This window comes from Antedon mediterranea, chromosome 6, assembly GCF_964355755.1.
Source record: "Antedon mediterranea chromosome 6, ecAntMedi1.1, whole genome shotgun sequence".
Lineage (NCBI taxonomy): Eukaryota > Metazoa > Echinodermata > Crinoidea > Comatulida > Antedonidae > Antedon > Antedon mediterranea.
The window spans coordinates 20,830,141-20,853,903 of record NC_092675.1 but is presented as its reverse complement, the minus strand read 5'-3'; the positions used below and the strand labels follow the sequence as shown (position 1 = coordinate 20,853,903).

At 32.4% G+C, this 23,763-nt stretch overlaps 1 protein-coding gene across 1 annotated transcript in view; it reads left to right on the top strand.

The window, feature by feature from the left end:
• LOC140052170 (extracellular matrix organizing protein FRAS1-like) overlaps positions 1 to 23,763 on the top strand; it is an 81,884-nt gene that overhangs the window by 25,429 nt on the left and 32,692 nt on the right. The window contains exons 5-19 of the mRNA XM_072097605.1: positions 1,391 to 1,480; positions 6,172 to 6,331; positions 6,819 to 6,952; positions 12,086 to 12,271; positions 13,098 to 13,155; positions 15,857 to 15,990; positions 16,340 to 16,429; positions 16,514 to 16,661; positions 16,947 to 17,087; positions 17,285 to 17,425; positions 17,854 to 17,997; positions 18,643 to 18,783; positions 20,247 to 20,387; positions 21,728 to 21,898; positions 22,615 to 22,755. Coding sequence (XP_071953706.1) covers positions 1,391 to 1,480; positions 6,172 to 6,331; positions 6,819 to 6,952; positions 12,086 to 12,271; positions 13,098 to 13,155; positions 15,857 to 15,990; positions 16,340 to 16,429; positions 16,514 to 16,661; positions 16,947 to 17,087; positions 17,285 to 17,425; positions 17,854 to 17,997; positions 18,643 to 18,783; positions 20,247 to 20,387; positions 21,728 to 21,898; positions 22,615 to 22,755 — 2,020 coding nt within the window. The remainder of the gene's footprint in view (positions 1 to 1,390; positions 1,481 to 6,171; positions 6,332 to 6,818; positions 6,953 to 12,085; positions 12,272 to 13,097; positions 13,156 to 15,856; positions 15,991 to 16,339; positions 16,430 to 16,513; positions 16,662 to 16,946; positions 17,088 to 17,284; positions 17,426 to 17,853; positions 17,998 to 18,642; positions 18,784 to 20,246; positions 20,388 to 21,727; positions 21,899 to 22,614; positions 22,756 to 23,763) is intronic.

Below are 23,763 nucleotides of genomic sequence, written 5' to 3'. Positions count from 1 at the left end.
ATCCAGGCATATCACTATATTGAGGACACCTGGCTTGATTGAAATGCAAATCAGCTTTAGTTTTGAAGATTTCTCACATGTGATTGGTCAAATTACTTACATTGCATGTACCTGTACATCTTTGCATTGTGTCCTAGTGTAAACTATACTTAAAAAGATGGTTTTGAGGTAATAATATATAACTACTAAGTCTATGTACTTGAGCAGGAGACTTCCACATTACTTTTTGACCTATATTTGACCTAGGGAAAAGTGTATCTGCTACTGATAGTGTTTTTTTGTACCGTATCGCAACATTAATTTCCATTCCCCGATGTAGGCCTATGTTAGAGTATTCACCCTCCCTGTAGAGTAGTCCTAACTGTACATTCACCCTCCCTGAAAATGTACAGTAGACCTAGTTATATTTTTATTAACTAGGGATAGCAAATTAAAATTATATAGAGTATAAATAATGCTAAGTACTATACTTCTCAAATCAGATACAGAATATTGAGAAATTCTGAAAACTTTCTAAATAAATTTAGTTCATGTAAATGGTTGCTTTACTATTTTAAATTCACCACAATTTTTAATGGCAATTTCACATTTCATATTGATGCTATTTTGAGTTTGAACATGAAAAATTGCAACGTGGAAGTCATACATCTTTAATAAAACAAGAAGTTTTTAGATTTATATTATTATATTCATAAATTTATTATTCTTTTTGAAAAAACTAACAATTAGCAAAACTAACCTGCTTGACAGTTTCGCTGTACTAATCGGACAGCTTCTTCAGAAGAATGAGAAATGTGTCATTAAACAGATTGACCTCTAGAGGGCCAATTCTGTATAATGACAGGAACATACACATTTGTCGTATTCGATTAAGACTTTCACCGTTGAGTACAGTTTTTCCGTTGAGTACTCTTTAACGGAGTATTTTGAGCGTTGAGATTGTTCTTAACGAAAAATCTTTCGTTGTCAACGTTTTCTATTCGAATAACTTTCTGTTGAGCACAAATTTACAATTTGAATACAAAAAGTACTCAACGAATCTTTACGTTGACAACGAAAGTTCCCAATCGAATACAACAATTATTTTGATTGATCTATAGATACAACTTTTCACACAAAAACACCAAAGTGCTTATAATAGCTTCAAATCGCATTTGGAGACGTTTTAGACCATTTTGTGCATTTCGACAAATCGTGTTAACATACTGAATTGGTGGGTGTCTTCATCTCTATTGTTGCTCTGGATTCCTCATTGTTGGATCTAAATAGCCTTTATATAAATACAGAATGTTACACTATTTTTGTCGAGCTAATGAATAATTCTATTAGTAGTTATTATTAATTATTTAACCATTGTTCTCACAATATATTGTTTCATTTTACTTTTTAGGGGGAGAAACTTAGAATAGCACCGAACAATTGCTGTCCAGAATGTGCTTCGAACTCAGGGTCATGTCAATATAATGGAGAAATAATCGGGGTAAGTTTTGGATGCAGTATTGTATTTGAAGCATTCAGTTGAATTCTAAATCTGTTTACTACCTTTATATTAGTGACTTCTTCAGTACAAGACTGTTCTGTTAGTACAGGTACCATATAATCAACACACCATGAGAAAATTCCCTCACCTTTTGAATAATGTACAAAGTTTGTTGTGCAAATGAGCAATTATGTACATGAAACCAGCAGCTTTATGTCCTATCCGAAGGACAAGACAGTAAGAGTAATGTATTTTGTCTAAGGATACAAGCAATAATATGGCAGATCTCTTTACATGCTATTCAAATAATCCCTAAGCTCTGTCTATACTATCAAACACATTTTTTGTCACATAAAGTTTGATAGTGTAGACATGGCTTTACTTTACACCATATCGCAATTATTGGTCTCAGTCGGTCTCCTATATACGTTCCTGGCACAATGTTACCATAATTTGATCTGATGGTGTTTCAATGTGGTATGGCCATACAATACCAACACAAATTTATTCTGATTCCAATTTCCCTAGATGCTATAAATATCTTTGATGAGTGCCAATAAAATTTCATTTTCAAAGAATATATTATACAACATATAGTATTGAATGGAATATTTTTCACATTAATATAAATGATTGTGACTCATTTACTTAAACATTCTTTATGTCGGTCCCATCAAAGCCTGTAACTCTTGGTAAAGATGTACAAAAAGTGGGTCACACCTGAATAACAAGCTAAAAGCCTTTAGAAATCATCAGACCATTGAGACTGACATTTTATATCCATTAATACTGTATACACACCTTTTTGCTGATGGTGGTTCATTTCAGGTTCACCACAGTCTCCTTGTACTAGTTGACCCTTTGTGAGAAGGTTAGTTCTATGAGTGGATGAAAGACTTGACCATAGGCTATTATATCATAGAATATATTACAAGTTTGGATTTTTGGTGAGAGTATACACTCTCTGAAATAATTAAAATTGAAATATGGATTCCTTAAATATAAAAAAAAGTTACATGAACCCTTTTTAGCCGATACTGGCCACGCACTACATCTGAAAAATAATTACCGTGATATTCTAGTTCTTGTAGGCCTGAGTACAAAATTTGGCGACAGTTAGGGGATGTGATATACTCTGATTCTAATGCATTTACAAAAGTCCTCTGTCATAATTTCACCTAAATTCCTCTACAGTAGGTAGTTGAATTATACTAGAGCATGAGATTATACTTATTATTATAAATTATACTGTTGTACTGTAATTCTAGCTAAATCCTTTTTCGTTAATTACAGAAAAAAATCTTGTTCATATATTCATTATTATAGTCTGATGAAACTTTTCCACAAATAATATCTGTCTGAGTCTGAGTAAAAAAGTAATAGCGAGCTTTCGTAACGGGACGGTAAACGTGCAGTACGGCCGGTTTAACCAACCGTGACCGTACTCATTTACTAGGCTCCCGTCATGTCTGTTACTGTTTCGTTTTGTTCTTGCGACGGGGGAACATGTGGCCGACGTCATAGTGCGATCAGGTATCATCATCAGTTGACTCGGCTTTCAGCAGCTCACAACATGGCGAACCCACAGGCTACATACGAGATGCTCTTGTTGCTGCCTATATTTCAGATGTTCTAGATGAGGAAGAATTCATTATGTTGTATAGTATGAATTCTCCAAGCAATCCTGATTTTCAGTATAAAAGTGATCAATATCAACAATTCAACTTAGATAAATTCAACGATGATGAATGCAACAGCTATTTCAGGCTACTAGGCCTATTTCAGGCTAGGCCTAGGCCGAATCTCTAAGCCAATTTTTTTATTTTATATTTGGCATCATTGATCTAGAGTACTACATTTTTAGTTAGTAAGTAATGCTTAAATTAAATAATTAAATATTATTTAGGCTACTTATCTGGAAGACCAAACTTAAAGCCGTGCGTCCTCCTCACACAATAAATTATTAATTTATGTTTCTGTATTATAATTGTATTGTATTGTGTGAAACAATAAACTTGAAACTTGACATTAATGAACATTCATTTAATATGCTATAGCCTAGTAGTCTATGTTTGATTACAATAAGTTAAAATAACGACTGAAACTGCTTTACTCTTGACGATACTACTTCCATCGTGTTCTCCATAAATACACAGCTGAATGTACGTTTCAGACAGGACGCTATTTCTTCTCACTACCGTTCTCAAATTTAGCGCTACGGTGAGTCTCGAATTTTTGCGCATGCGTGGATCACATTTCGGTTCGAATTACCGTACTGAACTACTTCCGTACTACAACGAAAGCTCGCTATTGTATAATAATGCACAGGCATTCCTAGCTTAAAGTTGATGAACGTTTTCAAATTGACCTATAATTATATGTCCATGGTTTTCAATCAGCATACATCCATTCTCAGTGACATTCTGTCTGACTGCCAGAGTTTAAAAAAATAATTAATTTAAAGGGACAGAAACCAAGTATTTACTTGCATCAGTAAATGCTTTAAATCTTTACACTGATGATATGTAATGATAAACTACATGCACCAGTGCTTACCCTAAATACCAAGAGTACTTAGATATGTATGTAATCAGATAGTTGTCAACTTATATCTAATAAATGCTTTTATTTGTCTAAAGCTGAATATGTACTTGTATGGTCACCGTTTATTTTGTTTGCAGAAGTTTGTCCCTAAAGAAAGAAGGTCTGTTCTTTCGTTGAATATTGATGTTATCATATGAGTGAAAGCTAGCAGTATTCATCAATTTATTTGATTATTTTGTGTCACTTTTCTATCTGACATTTAATTTAATTATATTCTTCAGTCTCAATTTTTGGATTGTAATAATATGGATATTGTGTTACAGAAATGACTTATCTGTAGATCTACTGTAATCAGTTAAATCTAATAATTGCCGACTCTTTAGTATATCTACTGTATTATATGAAGAAAAGGTAGGTTTTGTTGCGTGTGTCATGGGAAAGAATTTGGAACAGGGAACCTATAAAAGCTTGTTAGAGAGATGGATTCAGATCCCATAAGGATAAGAAGAGAATATGTTTTAAGGGGATGGAGGAACACGCAGTACTGTATAGGGAGAACCATTTAATAAAGAGGGAATATCCCGTAAAAAGGAACTGTACATGGGAAACAACCATATGTTTTAGATACGGAAAATCTAGTAAAGTAGTATATTGGGAAAACAATATTAAGACATGTTTTTAAAGGCGTTTATATATAAGAAAATCACATGTTGGACCAGGGTCTTTCTCAGTTTAGAAAGTCCCATAGGATCATGCTGTTGGCACCCATAAAATTCTTACTACACAGACCCAAAGGACTGATCTGTACCCTGCAAACTTTACCAGCCCACTAAATAGATAGGAATGATTACGGGAATGAAAGACATTCAGGACATCCTAGTGGCCAAACAGTGGGATTATTATAGAGATTGGTTTTACAGCTTAGCTATTTTATATTGAAGGGAAGGAACTCCTTGTCTATATCGTGCCTAGCTTACCTGTATAAACCGACAATAGCCCGTGCTCTCCAGAGGGAGGGCTTAGATACGAAAGTGAAAAGTTCCTGGAACACCCCTGTATTATAATGGACCCGTCCGCAACCACGCCCTCATGTGGGAACGTACCAACGTACCACCGTCATCATTTTCTTTCGTAACGTGAGAACGTTACGACGTGTGAGAAAAGATACGCTGAGTGTTAGCCTTGTGTACGTTGTACATGCTATACTAGCCTACTTACGAACACCTTATAGAACGCCGGTTGCGGTACAGCTTGTGATAGGTTGATACTGTAACTCCTTATTTCCTGATAATGTGGATTATAATACCTGAACGAATGTTAACCTGTCAAAATAAACAGGAACAACATCATATTTTTTATAGAAAGGTGTGAAACCTATTTTATTATTCCATAAATTTAAACAATTGGTATCAGACTTCTCAACACTTTGTCATAACTTTACAAGAGTGTATCCCATTGGCTCAATAAATTTGCTGTCCCACATCTGGAAATATAAGTGTTGTTTAAATAATATGTTTCTTTTCATAGGTAAGAGGATGATTTACTGACTTGAGTTCAAATATACTGGAAATTTAAACAAAAACATTATTTTATTGCAAAATTGATAATAATTTTATAAATTGTATATGTGCTCTTCTGCAAGACCATACCAGAGACTTTAGCAACTATAAGCATACACCATTTTAGTCTCATGCTGTTATCCATATTATCACCTTATGGTTTAAATTTTATAAATGAAAAGGACAGGAGTACCAATGACTAAAAGTTCAAAGTATTTTGAACTGTAAATAATTAAAATTTACACAAAAATTAGCAACATATTTTATAGTGGGCTCAGGGTTAGGGTGGAGAGAGGGAAAAGAGAATTAATGGGATGGGCTAACTGCATTTCCTCATTTCCAATTACTGTATATTGGGGATCATTAAAGGATTTTTTTCATTCACATTATTGTAGGTTGAAATGATGAAGCTCTACCATGTTCATACATCTACATCAGAATAGTCTACCCTCCACTTTCATGTATTTAATAACACTACGGCCAAACCCCAAATCAGGGGACATTCCTAATAAAGGGACACTTTGTTGGTCCTGAAGGTGTCCCCTTAATAGAGGTTCTACTGTATTACATAAATTTTTTTTTTTGCAGGATAATTCTCAGTGGAGCCCTACCCCTTGTGCAACGTGTTATTGTACAAATGGAGTCGTAGAATGTATAAATTCAACATGCCCCAACATTCAGTGCAACGCTGACGAGGTAATGCAAAATGTACATGGTGAATGCTGCCCCCAGTGTGTGAAAGTCGGAAGTAAGTGGTTATTAAATTTTAATTTACCATTAGAATATTAATGCTGGTGAACCAAATATGTTATATTAGCTTAGTTTGACCAAACTCCATTTTTCCTCTGCCTGAATTCGCCTAATACTGTACACTATTTTTCAAGTCATAGACATAACATTGTAGATAGAGTCCTTCAAAAATAAACAACTACATACCAAACTGTTAAAATTAATCAACTCGCAACTTGCATTGAAGTAACACTCTTGATTTATATATTAATTAAATCAGATGAAAAATAACTCTTTGTATAAAACCAAATGTTTTTACACTGTGGGAAATGACTTATAATGTGTTATTGCACATTGGCTATTACTGTACATGTCAATGGTAAAAAAAATAATTCTAAAAAGCGGAAAAACTCATTTAACGTTTATTAAATTTGACAAGGAACATTTACAATTGTCAGAATTAATGATTCATCATTGTTTTTTTTTTTCACTACATTTTTTTTTAGGACAATGTGCATATCAGAGTCAACAGTACCGTCATGGGCAATCCTGGAGTCCTGCCAAATGTGCTCTATGTAAATGTACCGACGGGACAACGCAGTGTTATATCGCAGATTGTCCGCCAGTATCGTGTCTGCAGGTAATTAACTGTGTTAACATGATAGGGAAACGATATTTCCCAAGAATCAATTTGTGGAATATATAATGTTCAAATTAATGATGTTAATGAATATGCTATGTTAATCAATTCATCTTTTTAATTTAATTTTGTTTGTATTACTTCCCGTATTAGAAATTGTACATGATGTACAAAAAATATTGTTATTAAACTACAGTTGACTACATGCCCATGCTTAGAGTAGAAATGTATGTTCCTAGAACATAATATTTCAACGGTAAGTAGAATCAGATTTAAAGTGCTAGACAACATTAATGAGCTTGCGACAACCTTTGTCCTTTATGATGTCATATGAAGGTACTATTCATATACGTTAAGTTTGACTTTGGCAATTTTTGTCAAGTCATCGGACACAATTTTGTCTATTGGTCTAGGTGATGACTTTGGATTCTGTATTAAGCTTGGTTCCCACTAGGACGCAACGCAAGGACGTATTGCAAAGCAAACTGATTTGACCAATCTCAAGGGATGGATTATTTGAATAGTCACATTTAATTGGTCAACTTGCGCCTGCTTCCTTGCGTTGCGTCCTAGTGGGAACTAAACTTTATACATTCAACATTTTTGGATGTAATTCTCATAACGGGGAAAACTTTAAAAAGCTTTACAAAGGAACCATGTATAATTTTTAGGTTGTTGCAAATCAGTGGCTCTCTATTTAGTGGTACTTTCGCCTAGTGCAGAACCTACTTTCTGGCTAATTTCAGGCTCCTAGGTTCGAATCATGATGTGTCAAAGTACCATAAAACCGCAAAATATACCTAAAGCTAGCTCACCTATGACTGAATTTGATTTTTTTATTGTGTTGATTCATTTTCCGCTTTCAACACTTCTTCTTCTTCTGCTTTTTACACTTCTCTATATGTCTTATCCATTTCATAGGTCATTTATATCCTAGGGCAGTTATCCTTTGACAATTCGCCAATATTTCATTTCATAATTCACTGGGACATTGAGATCGGCCCTTGCTTTGTCTTCATCATTACCACCTGTTTGTCCTAATGTTGTAGATATTATGGCAAAAGCTAGGCCGCTATCTTTCTCTATCTTCACGGAATCATTCTCAATTGAAGCTATTACAATACCCTGGATCACCTGTTCCATCGGTTTAAAAAAATTGATATCCCATGAGATATTACTCCAGCACTCATAATAACATAAGTATTTCATAAATTGTATAACAATAATTGATTTATATGAAGGATTTCCTTTTATAATCCATTGTGCTTCTTGGGGAATTCCCTTAATCAGTCGGCTCAGTATTTAGACCTGTAAAGTACCTTAAAAAAATATGACATCTTAATTAAGATTGGTGTTTACAATTGCAAGAAAGAATGACTTAGCAACAAACTGGTCTATGCCTTTATTATATTATTACCATTATTTAGGTCAATTTATATCACAGACAATAACATTAAATTTGTTATTATTCTAGACTTGTTTATATATTTCTGTCGGACTACTCTAAATAGGTTATTGTGTTTTTTCTAATCTTATCTATAAATTATGCTTAATTCTGAGATAGACAGACAAAATAATAACCGCCTTGGAGACGTACCATAACTGTCTCAGATATTCAACCAACTTAAATTTGAAACAGTGACATTATAGCGGAACCCTAAGTTTCATATTTGTGTTTAGCACGACGATTTGAAAGGTTTTTCCCAATTTATAAAAAGAATCACAACAGTGAATTGAATACAATGTGTTGATCTTTTCATACATGGCACAACACAATATAACATCTGGCTACTTATCTGAGATTGTGCAGATTTACCGGCCTACTACTAGATTTCTTATTAGGGCAAGGTTGTCACTGTCAGCTTATGACTACACAGGCTATAACATCTACCAATTTTCAAAGAGCTTTTGCTGTGACAGCTCCAACCTCTGCTACTCTTTTTCAACAAACTTTTTCATTTTATCTAAATACTGTGCTATTTTCTTTCTTAATTTGTGTACAGCGCATTAAGAGTCTGCGTATGTGTATGCACTATAAGCATATTTATACAATATTGAAACCCTTGTAAATTATCTGCTGACCGATCTACAAAGTTTTGATCTGCCAAATACAGCATCTCGCTAATATTTTTTTAGAAGCCTTATTTAAGATAATCTTTCTGATATTACTCACATCTTTTGCTGTCAATATTTAATTACACCAAATTATATGTCTGATCAATGACTCAGTAAGAAGTGATACGCAATTTTACCTACTTTTTCTTCATATTTTATATTTAGCTTTTTGAAAAAAATGTCTTGACATAATATCTTGCAAGTAAATTTGTGTCAATATATCAAAAGATCCACTAATTAATTTCAGATCAAATAAGTCCAAAAGAACCAGTGTGTACCCTCAAACTCCGGGGACACCATGGTGGCATTTGATCTATTTAATAGTCATGCATTTCACTCATAGTGTTGTTGCTTTACCCTTTTAGACTTTATTTAATACTTTTAATTAGTGTTTTTTAAGTAACCTAGATCTAAAGAAAGACAAATTATTATCATATGAGAATTTAATTTGAGTGATTTACCTACTTTAATAAATCTTTAAATATAGAAATTGAATGTTGCTAATTTCCTTAGAAATTAATGGTTTCCCTAATAATCAACTCTTGAATCAATATTAAATCTACTACAGTGATATCTCTACTAGATTCTTCATTTATATTGATAAATTTATATATTTCTAAATCCTTCTTTTTACTAATTAAGAGGATTAGGTGATGAAATTGATTTGAACATTTGTTTAAAAGAGAAAAAAACACCATTCATTCTATAAGAATACTTTAGTTTATATTGTTGTCAGATTTTAAATTAAAATTTGATTGATTATGGCTGAGTGCAAAGTCAATGTAACTCACACATTTTCAGGTAAAAGTTTACAACAAAGTGTGAATTGTAGTATATATGTATCCCTAGCCCATAGCCAAGGGGTTCAAATCATGAAGGTTTAAAATTATAAACTTTATACCTCCATGTTCAAATGTTTAAACAAAACCTCCCTTTTCCTGAATTTCTCTTTTCAAAGTAGAGACCAACAGCAGATGTGATTTTTTTTAACTAGCCTAGCTAGTTTTTGTCCCTTTTTGTAAAATACTGGCCATGACTTACTAAATCACACAAATTGAGGCTCAGAAGTCCTGTATTTTTCCATATTTTTTCAGATGAAACTATATAATCATACTGAGCATATTATATGCATCACTCACTTTATTCCAACCCAGCCAGCATTCCTGTTGGTCAGTTTTATTGGATCTTTGCGGCTAAATTTTTATATGAACTAGTAGGAAGAAAAGCAAACTGTGTATCTAAAACAATAAACAGCAAGTCTTGTATTTTGTCTTGTGAAACAGTTGCTGCTATATAAACACTGTCTACAACATCAACTAACTTAACAGATTTATAAGCCTTTTTTTCAGCAGTTAAACTGCAGATCCTTATTTATTATCAAGAATAATGGGTTTCTGTATATCTACACCCTTGTTACTGACTGAATAATATGTAGTTGATGTACATTTTCTATTTGAAGCATCTCTTTTCATAGCATATAGAGTCCACTAATCTCCATAGTACCTTCCTACTGTATATGATACAAAACAAGAACTCCATATGTTTAAACAGTCTCTTATTAATGTCAAATGTTGAATTAATGTTAAATGCTTGGTCCTCAAGCTTAAATGATAACTGAGAAAATTTGGATTTTGCCCACCATGAACCCACGGCAGCTCGCTGTGCAGCGCCTACCAGATCAGCACACCAAGAGATGATCTATGTTTTCAAATAGTGTACCAAGTTCTTTAACATGTACTATATGTCACAGGACCAACGGCTTTACATCCCATCCGAAGGACAAGACAATGAAAGTAAAGCATGTGGTCTAAGAATTCAATCAGTATGGTACAGATAGGCTCGAACCCATGCTAGTCAGATATTATCATTACACCATAAATCTCTAATGTTAGTAGAGCAAAGTCAACATTAGACATTAGCTCAGAATTTAAATAATATTTGTTGTTACTTGGCACTACTGAAGGTATACAATTATTATCATACATCTCTCATTTAAACATCATTCACTTACTATCTTCCTCACCATCAGCATGCCATCTATAAGAAATAATAAACACTTTCTCAATCTAGTACATATTACTTTTCAAACACTTCGTATACAGTAACTGTAAACTCAACATGAGGGCTATCATATTCAGCAAACTGTTTAACTTTGTTTACAATAAAGATTAATGTAGTACTTGAATTCTCTATAGAACATTTTAGTAGTTAGTTTGACGTTTAAATATCAGTTCATATAATGTTGAATGTTAAGAGGAGCATTATAGCAGTATGACTCATAACTTTCTCTCCAAATATTTACTGCCCTTTAACCACTCTGATTTCCTAAGTGTTAAAGTGGTGTTTGAAAATGTTGATAATTTTGCAGGTTCTGACAGGAAAAACTGTGAAATTAAAGGACTACTGTACTTCTTATTTTGTAACACTTTGAGTCATAGAGGAGTTTTGAAAGTGCTGACATATATTATCTATACAAATTTTGATGTACGTTTTAATGGCAATTGGTTGACCTCGGAATTAAATTGTCTCCACTGCTTAATTTTCAATCCAAAGCCAAATCGTGATGATTCTATTTTTAATTTTTATTAATGTCACAGTATACAGAAGAATCTCTACTAAGGAACACCTTCAGGGCCCAACAATAGTGATATCCTCTGAATAGGGGTGTTCTCTGAATAGAGATGTCCCTTTGAACAAAGATGTCCCCTGAGTAGCGACATATATTGTCCTTCTTTTGTTTCACAGGAAAGTGTCCCTTTAATAAAGGGAATAATGGTGTCCTAAAGGATGGGTTTTACTGTATTAAAGTATAATAGTATTTCTATTACACAGAGATAAATACATTTTAATCATTTTCATTTTGTTTATATACTGGTATTTTTCTAGTAAAATATTTCGTATTTTGAGATTTCTTTCAATACTAATAAATAGTATTGCAAAACCAATTATTCCATGTTTTTTAAATTGAACGTTATTATGTTGCAATCTTCATTAAACTGTGTTTTTTTGTATTGATAGGGTCAGTTGATGGTAGTTCCAGATGGCCAGTGTTGTCCGGAGTGTCAAAATCCACCCTGTACACACGATAGCGCTCTTTACTTTGAGGGTGAAGTTTGGCAGACCAGTCCGTGTAATCATTGCTCGTGTAAAGCGCAATCAATATCATGTGTAGAGCTTGATTGTTACGAAAGGCGGTGTAACAACGTAAGTAGTTTTGCTAATTTGCAGGTCCCGTTGGTAATAGTTACTTGATATCAATTGGCAATATCAGAAATTATAGTTAAGCCTGGGCATCACAATATTGTAAAGGTTATAATTGGTAGGCTGAAGCTGCTCTAGGGGTTATCATCACCTCAGTTGCGTGTACAAACTACAATTGCTGTTCAAACGCATTGTGAACAAATCCTTTTTCCTGAAGTGCCCTTTCACGGTGAAAGTATGCTAAATTATAGGCTAGGCCTAACTGGCCATGATGATGTTTGTCTTTTTTGTGGAAAACGAACCCCCCTGTAAAAATTTTGGAAAGCAGGCTTGCTTTTGTAAATCATGCTTATCAACATTAGTGCAAAAAATGTTGTATCATGTACAGTACAGTGAATTAGACTTTAGAATTTATATAAAGTCAATTACGAATTGCTACCATTTCAATATCGATAGGCCAGCTGATAAATCAGTTTTAATAAATAGATTATCTAAACAAAAACAGTTACTAATGTTTGTACACAGTTATAAATATATGTACATCAAAGGGTCTTTTAAAGGTTATGTTTAAACAATGATAACAACCTTTTATTCAATTTCTAACCATTATACATCATAGAAATCTATTATAATTATATATACTGTATAATATGTATGAAAAAAACAATATCTAAATGCTATAATTCAAATAGGTCTTCCAATACAATTTTTTTTTCAGATTTGTGTTACGAATTATATATTATAGAAATATGATTTACTGATATTTATTTAATTTTAGTACAGGTATTTTTTTATTCTAAATAATGTATGAATTTTGTTGTAATTTTAGAATGAAAGGAGAATTGTACGAGAAGGAGAATGCTGTGCAGAATGTGTACCTGCAGAAGGTAATGATTGTTTAAAAAAATATTTGCTAACAATATGAAAAATCTTAGGGTGTGTGAATAAATTACGTCCATCTTCTTGAAATTAAAACTAAGTACCTTGTTAAGACATGATGTTTTCAAATAAATAGTTTAAAACAGCTATCAATTTTGTTTGATTCCCACTTGGATGCAGCGCAATGACAATGCGGTGCAAGTAATTTGACCAATTACGATGTGCTGGATAATCCAAACTGACTGATTGGTCAACTCAGTTGTATACACTTGCATTGTTACGTTGTGTCCAAATGAGAACGAAGCTTGTGAATGAAGGAGTGTCTAAAAAGATGAGTTCTACAATAAATAACTGTTAGAAAACTGTTTATTTGAAGTTATTCAACAGAAACAGATTTCTATATCAAAAGGATGAAAAAAGTGATGCCTTGTCTCTGTTAATAGAAAGGATAGAATTTCTTTTATGCCATTTCTCATAATTTTGGGATATTAGATTTGTAATTTATTGATAATTGAGTAAACTACTTTTAACAGATGCTGTAGGAAGGACATCCCACATCTTTTACTTAGGGAATTAGTGATTAATTTACCAAATCCCAGGATAACTTGTGGAATAGAAAAATAATAATATTTAGATATCTGCACTTGGGAATGGTTAATTAAATTTCCCTGCAGATGACATTGGAAATGTAAGAGATATTTTGTTTACATCCTTAGAGGTTATTGATATAGAGATAACACACTCTCTGTTTTTTAGTACAGTAGTTAAAATAGCAAATAATATTTAAAAAAATTAAGCACCCTTTTAAGATTTCCTAATAATATAATACTATTACTAATAAAGAATTACTTTGTATTTAAGTGAAATACCATTATCATTATGGAATCACTCTAATAGGCTATTAGAAAAAAAATAACCCTGCACATTTATAATTCACCTATCAAAATGAATGCCACTTTAAGTGAAATTTGTTCACTTACGGTAAGTGAAATAATTTAGGGGAAATATCTCACTTAAGTGTGATTGGTGAACACAGCCCAACCTCATGCATTCTTTTTGTATTGTTTGCATGTTAAATAAATAAAATTAAGTCAAAACACCATTTTCTGTAAATACACTATTTTGATTTTGATTTGTTCTGCCATTTCAAATTAGCATGGAATCTTAGCTTCGTTCATTTATGGTATTTGCAACAGATATCATATTATCTAGTGGAAAATGGCCTTCAGTCGTTTCCCATGACATTTTCCGAATGATTTATTAAACACCCCTCCCGTGACATGAAATACTGTGAATCACATCCCAGCAAGATAAAAGTGACATGTCGTCTACGAAAAGCTGGGTTATCTGTGAATGTGCTTTATCATTTAATGACATTTTGGATCATTTGAATGCTTTAGAAGAAACGCAAACCACTTACAGTACATTCACTAGGCTTAATAAAGTGGGCTTCTGGCTTATCAAAAAATTGGGTAAATAATAAATTGAAAGGAATAATTAGGTTCACATTCCGTAACGTATCAACACTAGGCTAAAATATTTCATTAAGGAGTAACAAAGTAGTGAATGTATAGCTTGGTGGTAACATGCTTGCCTTGCTGTCCCATCTCCAGGGTTCAATCCTCAGAAAGGGACAGGGCTGTAACTTACAACTGTTTCTATTCTAATCTCTAAGCCTTCATACTACTTTTGTATATTGTTTATCCATTGAATGTGCATGAAACAAAGTTTAAAGATGTATTGTCCCCCAAAAACATGAAAAACTAGAAAGCCACTCCGAGAGTGCATACCTCCGCCTACTGTAAAATTCTCCTACATAAGATTTCTCCGGTAAAAAAAAATATATTTATATATTTGTGCGTGTCTTAATGCTGTTTGTGATTTAGGCTAATTTCACTACAAGCATGTGTATGCGAGTTTGGTGTAATGGTTATGTAACAAGCCTTTCAATTAACAATAGCTTCAGTTGACTAACAATAGAACAGCAACGCGAAAATCAAAGTGAATTTGAAAAAACAAAAGGTTTTTTAAACTACTCGCATCAAAAAACTTGCACATTAAATCAAATTATGTTTTAACATTACAAATCACAAATTATAACTCTTGCCTCTTTGGAATGAATGAAGTAGTTCTCGAGAAAATGCAATTTCAGTTTACTTCTTACTTTAAGACTGTTTGCCGGCTTTTGAAAAATTCTGTCCTATCTTTTAATACTAGCAGGTCTGAAAAGTATACTCAAAAAGTGGTCCAGAATTGGGATTATGGTCCCAAATGGTCCCAACATTTAATGGAATGGTCATTGACCACATATCTATCTGTATATTCATTTTGGTAAAGATCTTGTAATTACTTTTTGAGTAATCCTGCTAACAAACAAACAAACAAACACACGCTACCGATTACATATACCTCCTTGGCGGAGGTAAATGAAGATTAATTAAATCCGACATGGAATATGTTTTTTTTCATGTAAATACATTTTTTTTTCGATCCAATTTTTGGTCAAAGTGGATAACTACTAAGTTACATTAAAATAGCATATTCAACAAAAATGTTTTTAAGAATTATTTTTTCAGGGGACAATTCATCTTTAAATAAGTATTGATCTTTTGTATTAATGTCAAAGTGTAGTATAAAACAAACAATTTTGTAAAAATATTAGTCTATTATAATATTAAAATGATTATTTATCTTTTTGTTTGTTTACAGATTATTGTGAATATGATCAAAGTATTAAATATCATGGGGATATGTGGAATGCAACAGCATGTCAATATTGTATATGTAGTCGTGGAACTGTCAACTGTTATAAGACAGACTGTGATCGTATAACATGTACACAGGTATGCTAATTTGAATGTGTATTTGTATTACCATACTGATACAGGTGTAAGCCCACCCCTGTAATCATTTTACTATAAATAAACTTGCTTGCATTACCGTATGTTTGGCCAATTGCACACTGATTACTTTTATGTTTAATGCTAGTTAAATTTTAAAAATTATGAAAGTATAGTATGGACTACTGACCCTCCCATTATCAGATTCTCTCAAAACCGGAAACTCTCTCCAATAGTTCTCAAATTCATTAAAAACACATTCAGAATACCAACATACCTGGAAACCCAGACATATTAGGCCAGCCCATAAATACATGTCAGGTTGATCATATTTACATATTTTATTTGATAGGGTCAAGTATTAAAACACCAAGCTGGACGTTGCTGTCCAGAATGTGGTGAACCTGAGGGAATCTGCTTCTTTGATGGTGTCACTTATACTGTGAGTATATTACAATGCAAATACTACAATGTATGAGTTAAATATTAAGTTAAGTTTTATCATTATTGGTCATTTTTCCTACAGAATGAAGATGTCTGGCAGTTTGATGACTGTAGCATCTGTAGATGTGTGAATGGTGAAATCCTTTGTTACCTACCTGACTGTTCCCCATGTGAACTAGGGACTGTTCCTGTCTTGGTACATGGGGAATGTTGCCATCGGTGTGAAGCTAGTGAGTGTCTTGCTTATAATTGACATGTTTATTGATAGAAGATGACAGCCGTGATAATCAACACCTTAGAAAATCTTAGGATAATAATTCTATTTTCTTCTTTAGATTCACATTGTATCAAAATTGGTTTTCCTACATTTTGAGTACTGATTTTGATATTTACTTATTCTAGTCTTTATTAGGAAAATAATGCAATACAAAGGCAAAGAATACAAGAGCAATATAGCCCCTTAGAAATAAGTCTTGAAACCCGAAAATATTTTCAACCTCTGTCTTCTTTTTCAGTTCAATGTGATGTAGACTGTATCAACTGTAACAGCTTTGGATGTACGTCATGCAGAGATTCAACAAAAGTCATCCAAAATGGCCGCTGCGTTGATCGTTGTGGTCGTGGATTTTACTCATCTACACAAAACACTTGTCTATGTACGTCATCCATTGTTATTGTGTTTTGTTTAAATGTTTTATTTATGTATGGGGAATTCAAATTGAGTTCTACTTCTAGAGAGTAAGATTTTAATACCTTTAATGCCAATTCCAATGTAATACAATGTCACTGTTGTTATTTAAATTTCTGTATTTACTAGTGTCCATTAACCAATGATGATTTTTGTCCCCAATAGCCTGTCATAGTTCATGTGCAGAATGTTCAGCTGGCACTGAATTTCACTGCATGGCATGTGAGACTGGATTAGTATTTAAGTGGGGACAGTGTCTTTCTACATGTGGGCCTGGTTTTTATCAGCTTGATGGGGAATGTGGAGGTATGTATATGAAATTTCATTAAGTGAATTTTAATTCCATTTTTTCGTTTTTGAAACTATTTAGGCTATGACAGAGGCCATCATCGTCATCGATGCAAGAGTCGAAGAAGACATGTACAAACGATCGATAGAACGTCATATCTACATTTTCATTTAATTTTTGTTGTTGAACAAATACAATTACTTATTTTGTGATACTTTCTCATTACATCAACAATCACATCGAAGTTTTATATACAGAATTATATTTTGTCATTTTCCTTATTGCTAAACTGGGCCTCTATTTTGTGTTAAGGCTGGTCAAATTCATGATGAAATAAAAAATATTTTGAAAATAAAAAAATTAATCTGGAAAAGTATTTTACTATATTCATGAATACTATCCTTATAATTTTACTATCATAGTAATTATTAAATCTTTCTTTCAGAGTGTTTTCAAGGCTGCTTTGAGTGCACTGGTCCAACGAAAGGTGACTGTGTGGCTTGCAGTGACTCTGCATATTTATCAAGAAGAGAGAAGTGTGTTACTGAATGTAGTGATGGTTACTATTTGTCTGGCGTACTTTGTATCCGTAAGTTGCACAAAATGCTTTATTCATTCTCTCCTACATCATCAATATATGTACAGTCATCTTGAGATCAAAAGGTCCTAATTTCTTTAAAAAAATTAAAACAGAAAAGAGAAAACCAAACATATTAGGCCAGTCTAAGGGTTTCTGGTATTGGAAAAGTTGACTGTATATATAAATAATATTATTAATTAATATTTCGTGCCTAGCTTATTGGATATACCACCGACACATACCAGTAGCCCTTTTCTCATTAAGTGGACAAATACAAAAATAAAATCAGATGTTACAACATGCTGTAACTTTGAGATTCAGATGCCCATGACAGTGTGAAACTAGTATAAAAACAATATTTTGTTAGATGTACATACACACACACACATAGTGTACAATAGCAGATCTTGGAGCAATTGACCACACACAAATATACCACTGAAATGGATGGATTACAGTGCCGTGCCTTAAACCACTCGGCCATCTATAATCTATATAATAGCTTGATGATTATTATTATTACCCTAGTAGATTGATCAGTCATACATTAACAATTATTTCTTTTTCAAACGATAGTCAAGATACATTTCTTTGTTGTTGCATTGTTTGCTTGTGAACATACTGTAGTATTATCTGATAAATATTTTTCAATAGAATGTGATGCGTCTTGCTCAACGTGTTACCATAACAATCCTCGTTGTCGTACATGTCCTGATGCATACCGTCTCCAAGGCGACATATGTGTGAAGACTTGCAGCGTAAGGTTCTACGATGCTGGCGATCTTCGGTGTGAACGTACGTATAGTTGCCCTATAAACAAGTGACATCATCAACAAATCTGTCGTATCAAGAATTTTTTTTTTAATATTCTCCATACATACCTTAAACACTTTTTTCTCAAATACAAAAAATAAAGCAAACAAAAGCTTTGTGTGACAATGAAATATTAAAACTAAACTCACATTGTTTCCGTAATGAAATTACATAAAATATTAGATAATTTAATAATAATTATTATTTAAATCAATTTGCCTTGCCTTGAGCAAGATGATTAATACACTCTTCTTTTCAACAAAATTGTCTGGTTTATTTTTAAAACATTTACCTGATTGAATCAAAGGTGATTTTTGTTAAATTGATTCCATCCAGGTTTTTGCACCTTTTCCGGTGCATATGATTGAAAGTAGCAAGACTGATAAGTGTCATTTGTTAATCCCTATCAGTTGTGCTCAATTTCATTGCGATCCTGCGTTAATATAGAACTTCCTCATCTCATTATGCATGGCGATCAAAGCCACCCACCTGTTGTGATTAAACTTAATAAAATATATTGGACATGATAGTAGGCCTATGTCACATTATTTTATGACTACAGTATTTTAAACAAGGGTATTTTTTAATACAGTACTCGACATTATAATATAATAATTTCCTTTTTATAAATAAACCTAAACAAAAAAATATTAAGATATAAATCAAAGGAAAACATTAAAATCTTAAAATGAAAATCAAACGTGATGTATATTGTAGATAATTTTTTGGCAAGGATTTCTAACTTTCTTATTGAATACTGTGTTTTTTTATGTGTTTCCTAACTTAAAGTTTCTCAAGCGACATTTCTCATGGGAACTCATAATTTTTTGTTCCAGAAGTGATTAATTGTCACTTTGTAGTCATCAATAATCCATCACTTCAGGCCCCCTTCCGTCATAATCCCTTACCCTATGCCTCCTTCCTTAATAATAATAAAGCCCCTCCCATCTCCAGGTCCCTTCCTTGTTTAATTCCCTCTTGGGGCCTCCTTCTTATATTTTCTCTGTCACACATCTTCACCAATTTATTGATTAGTAATCAAAATCAATTTCAGCTACTTAATTTAAGTAGTTCTGTTTATGTTGAGGTGACCATCCTGTTGTTTACATCTGACTCTTCTAGGCTAGAAATGCATTATTTGTATGTACACTTGGCAATGGTACTAAGCATCCACAGGGCTTGTAAATCTATTAAGATTACATTGAAAAAACATTAGCCACATAATATTATTAGGTTGATCCTATTGACAAATAGTTGTTTTGACCAAGTTTTACTTACAAATATTTTTTTTTATATTTAAAAGAAAATAAAAATAGTAAAATTTAAATGATCAAAACAATGCACTTTACTCTTCAAAAACATTGTCATTGTTAATATTATTTTCGAGTTAAGTATGTCAGATATTATGGATGTTATTAATTTCTATTATTATATATATTTATTAGCGTGTCATCCTAGTTGTCTGTATTGTCATGGACCCGATGCTGACCAATGTAGAGGCTGTGAAGCTCCTTTAGTGCTCCTAAATAACCGATGTGTGGCTAACTGTTCCTATGGTAGCTATGAAGACCAAGGGGCTTGCAATGGTAAGTGGGTTGAGATCATGTCTATCATCTGTCTACACTATCAAACTTTATGTTACAAAATGTGATGTGCCCATATATGGATATGATGATGTCATATCACTACCATATTTGGGTATATTACTACCATATTTGGGCAAATCTTCACTTTCTATTTCAGTACAGTATAACTTCGGAAGTAGAATAAAATAGAATTGTCCCCAGAATAAGAGTTTGTCCTAGTGGTAAAATATACATTTCCCCTCAATCATTTTACAGGAAAGTGTCTCCTTATAGGATCCCATGGGAATGGGTTTTCTGTAGCTCAAGCTCAACCCTGATTGAAACATTGCTTTTTTATAGATATATTTGAAATTAAACATGTTTTGATATTAATATTTTGAGGTCAACTCATTCCTTCTTAATTATCTCCTGTTTTTTATTGAATTAATGTTTCCTTCATTATTAGTCCTTTTTAATCGTTTGATAGACATTTATAATACTTGTTGATTTTATGCCTTCCCATTGACCAGCCTTTCAACCTCTTCTGTCTATCACTTCAAATCCTTTTTTCTTGTCATGTCTACATTATTTTTAAACGTTTTTACAATAACTGTATGACAGAAAAAGTGTGTGCCTTATTATTGACTAGTAAAACTAGCTTTTTTTAGTAAAGCTCTGTCTACATTATCAAACTAGTTTTACAAAAAAAATTTGATGTGCTCAAATTTGGTGCTGATATGCTCAAATATGGTACTGATAAGACATCATCGTGTCCATATGGGCACATCACATAAAGTTTGATAGTGTAGACAGAGCTTTTCTTAAAAGATTTATGGGCCAACCATACCACAATAACTTAACAGCCAGTATAACTTTCCCTGACTGTCCAGTAAAAATTATGGAGATAGTTTTATCTAAACTAAAAAATCTGGTGCCAACGCTGTCACTCAATGAAACTTATTTATTCACATATTGTACACAAGAATCCTTAATTTTATCATGACTCTAATAAAACTCACTATACTAAGAAATTCCATGGGCAGACAGTTGGTAAGGTTTCTCTTCTTGTGGCCTCTACAAAGATTTCTAATATAAGTCCAGTACAAATGTTATTGTTTTATGTTTTGATTTGTTAGAGTAAACATAATTATATGGATTTTTATACTTAATATCAGGGAAGAATGTCACTCTTCCTTATCTATATCATTCAATAATTATTCAAATCATTCTCGAAAATAAGCAAACATTGTTGTTTATTCACATATACTGCACTAATTTGTCAGTTTCATCGATGTAAGATTTCATAAGGTAAAATTCATATTTGTGAAAAACTAACTTATTTTGATATTTTTTTATCCTAGCTTGTCACCGTTCTTGCCGTACCTGTTTAGGTCCAGGGCCAGACAAGTGTACATCTTGTAAATCAGTGAGTGGACTTCTCCAAGCCTTGCCACCAAATGATGGTATCATGGGAGCATGTGTAGATAGCTGTCGAAACAACTATTTCCCAACTCCTAGTGGTATATGTTATCGTGAGTAAAACTCTTTTTTTTTTATCAAATTAATAAAATAATTTTCTTTGATTGGTTCAAAGTTTTATGGTTTCATTTGTTCATAGTAGAGTAGAAATGTTTACTGCCCTCTATCTAGCATGAAATACATGTTACTAGAAAATGTTAACTCTAATGAGTGTAATCTGGTTGAAAGTTAGTTGTGTAGTATTGATTTAAAGTCTTTCAATGGCTAATTATGCCATTATATATATATTTCTACACACTAATAATATGTACTTTTATCGTTTTACTTTAGTGGCTCTGACTATAGAATACATTTCAATTTTGTTAACAAATACAACACAATCGAGAAGTGATCAAATACAGTAACAATTTTTTCGAAATGCTTGATAAATTGTAGATTATGTCAATCAATGAATTCTACTACAAATAGAAATGTGTTGTAATACAATAGTGTGTAGATAATGCATGTAACAGAGGGCTTATTCGAGTAAATAAATAAAGGCCCTGGGGCATTTATTCGAGGAGCAATTATTCAAAATGATGTTTTATGGGGGAGTTTATTCAAATAAATATGTTACTTCGAAAGCAAACAAAATACAATAGTACTGTCTGATTGACTCTGAAATAATTATTTAATTATTTCCACCATGCACAAATATAATAATAATAATAATGGTGTCTTTGTTCTTCCTCTTCTCAAGTTTAACTATTTTCTTTCTTGTTTCATTTAGCTTGTCATTCTTCTTGCTTAACCTGCACCGGTGGCACTCCAAGTGACTGTACAAGTTGTAGGTCTCCATTAGTGTTACAGAATGGTATCTGTGCTCGTTCCTGTAATACTAGACAGTTTGAAGATTCTGGCATATGTTTTAGTAAGTTTAAAACTTTATCAACCATGTATGCAATCATGCACCCATGGCTGTATTCGCCAATGAGATGTGAGATGTTACCCTTAAAAGTATTTTACTTAAATTCATAAATATTTTTGGATTTCACATTATTCACTTAGAGTGGGAATTTTTGTTATTTATTTTCTTCTTTTCTTAGCAAAAGTGTAAATGATCTCACAGGGATAAATTTTTATTATGTATTTGTTTGTTATTATTATTTAATACATTTCTTTTTCAGTATTAGACAAAGAAAGAAATGCTTAATATTAAAAAACAAAATTATATTTAAGTGTACTTTTGGGATTTTATGGAAAGTAAAATTTAATTAAAAACAATCTGAACTTTAATGAAGTTGATAAACTAAACAGTAAACACATGAAATCTCTTCATTTTGATTGGTTATAGTTGAAATACAAACTAAATCGTATCAAACACTCTGCTTCTCACTTTCTGATTGGCTTGAATATTGTTGGCATACAATTTAAATACGAATTAAGATAACAGTTATTTCGACAGGTATTTCCAGGAAATTCATCACAACAAATTAATGAATGCATTATTTTTATATATAAACATACTCTGCTTGTGATTGGTTAATATATAGTTCTCAATTTACATGGAAACAGTAATTTAGATAGGTCATACTTTTCTAGGAAATACACAACAACAAATTGATAAACACAGTATTTTATGAAATTTAAATATACTCTGCTTCTGATTGGCTACTATACTATATATGTTTTAGATAGTTATTTTCAAGATATACTGTAGTGTAACGTCACAAAACAATGATGAATTCTATAAATATAAACATACTGTGCTTTCTATTATCTTATTGGCTACTATCAGTCCTAAATCTGATAGAAAACTGCGTATAATGCTAAAACCTTGTCTACACTATCAAACTTTATGTGTCAAAAAAGTTTGATAGTGTAGACAATGTTTAACACACTTTCATACCTAAAGCACATACTAAAACGATTCCTACCA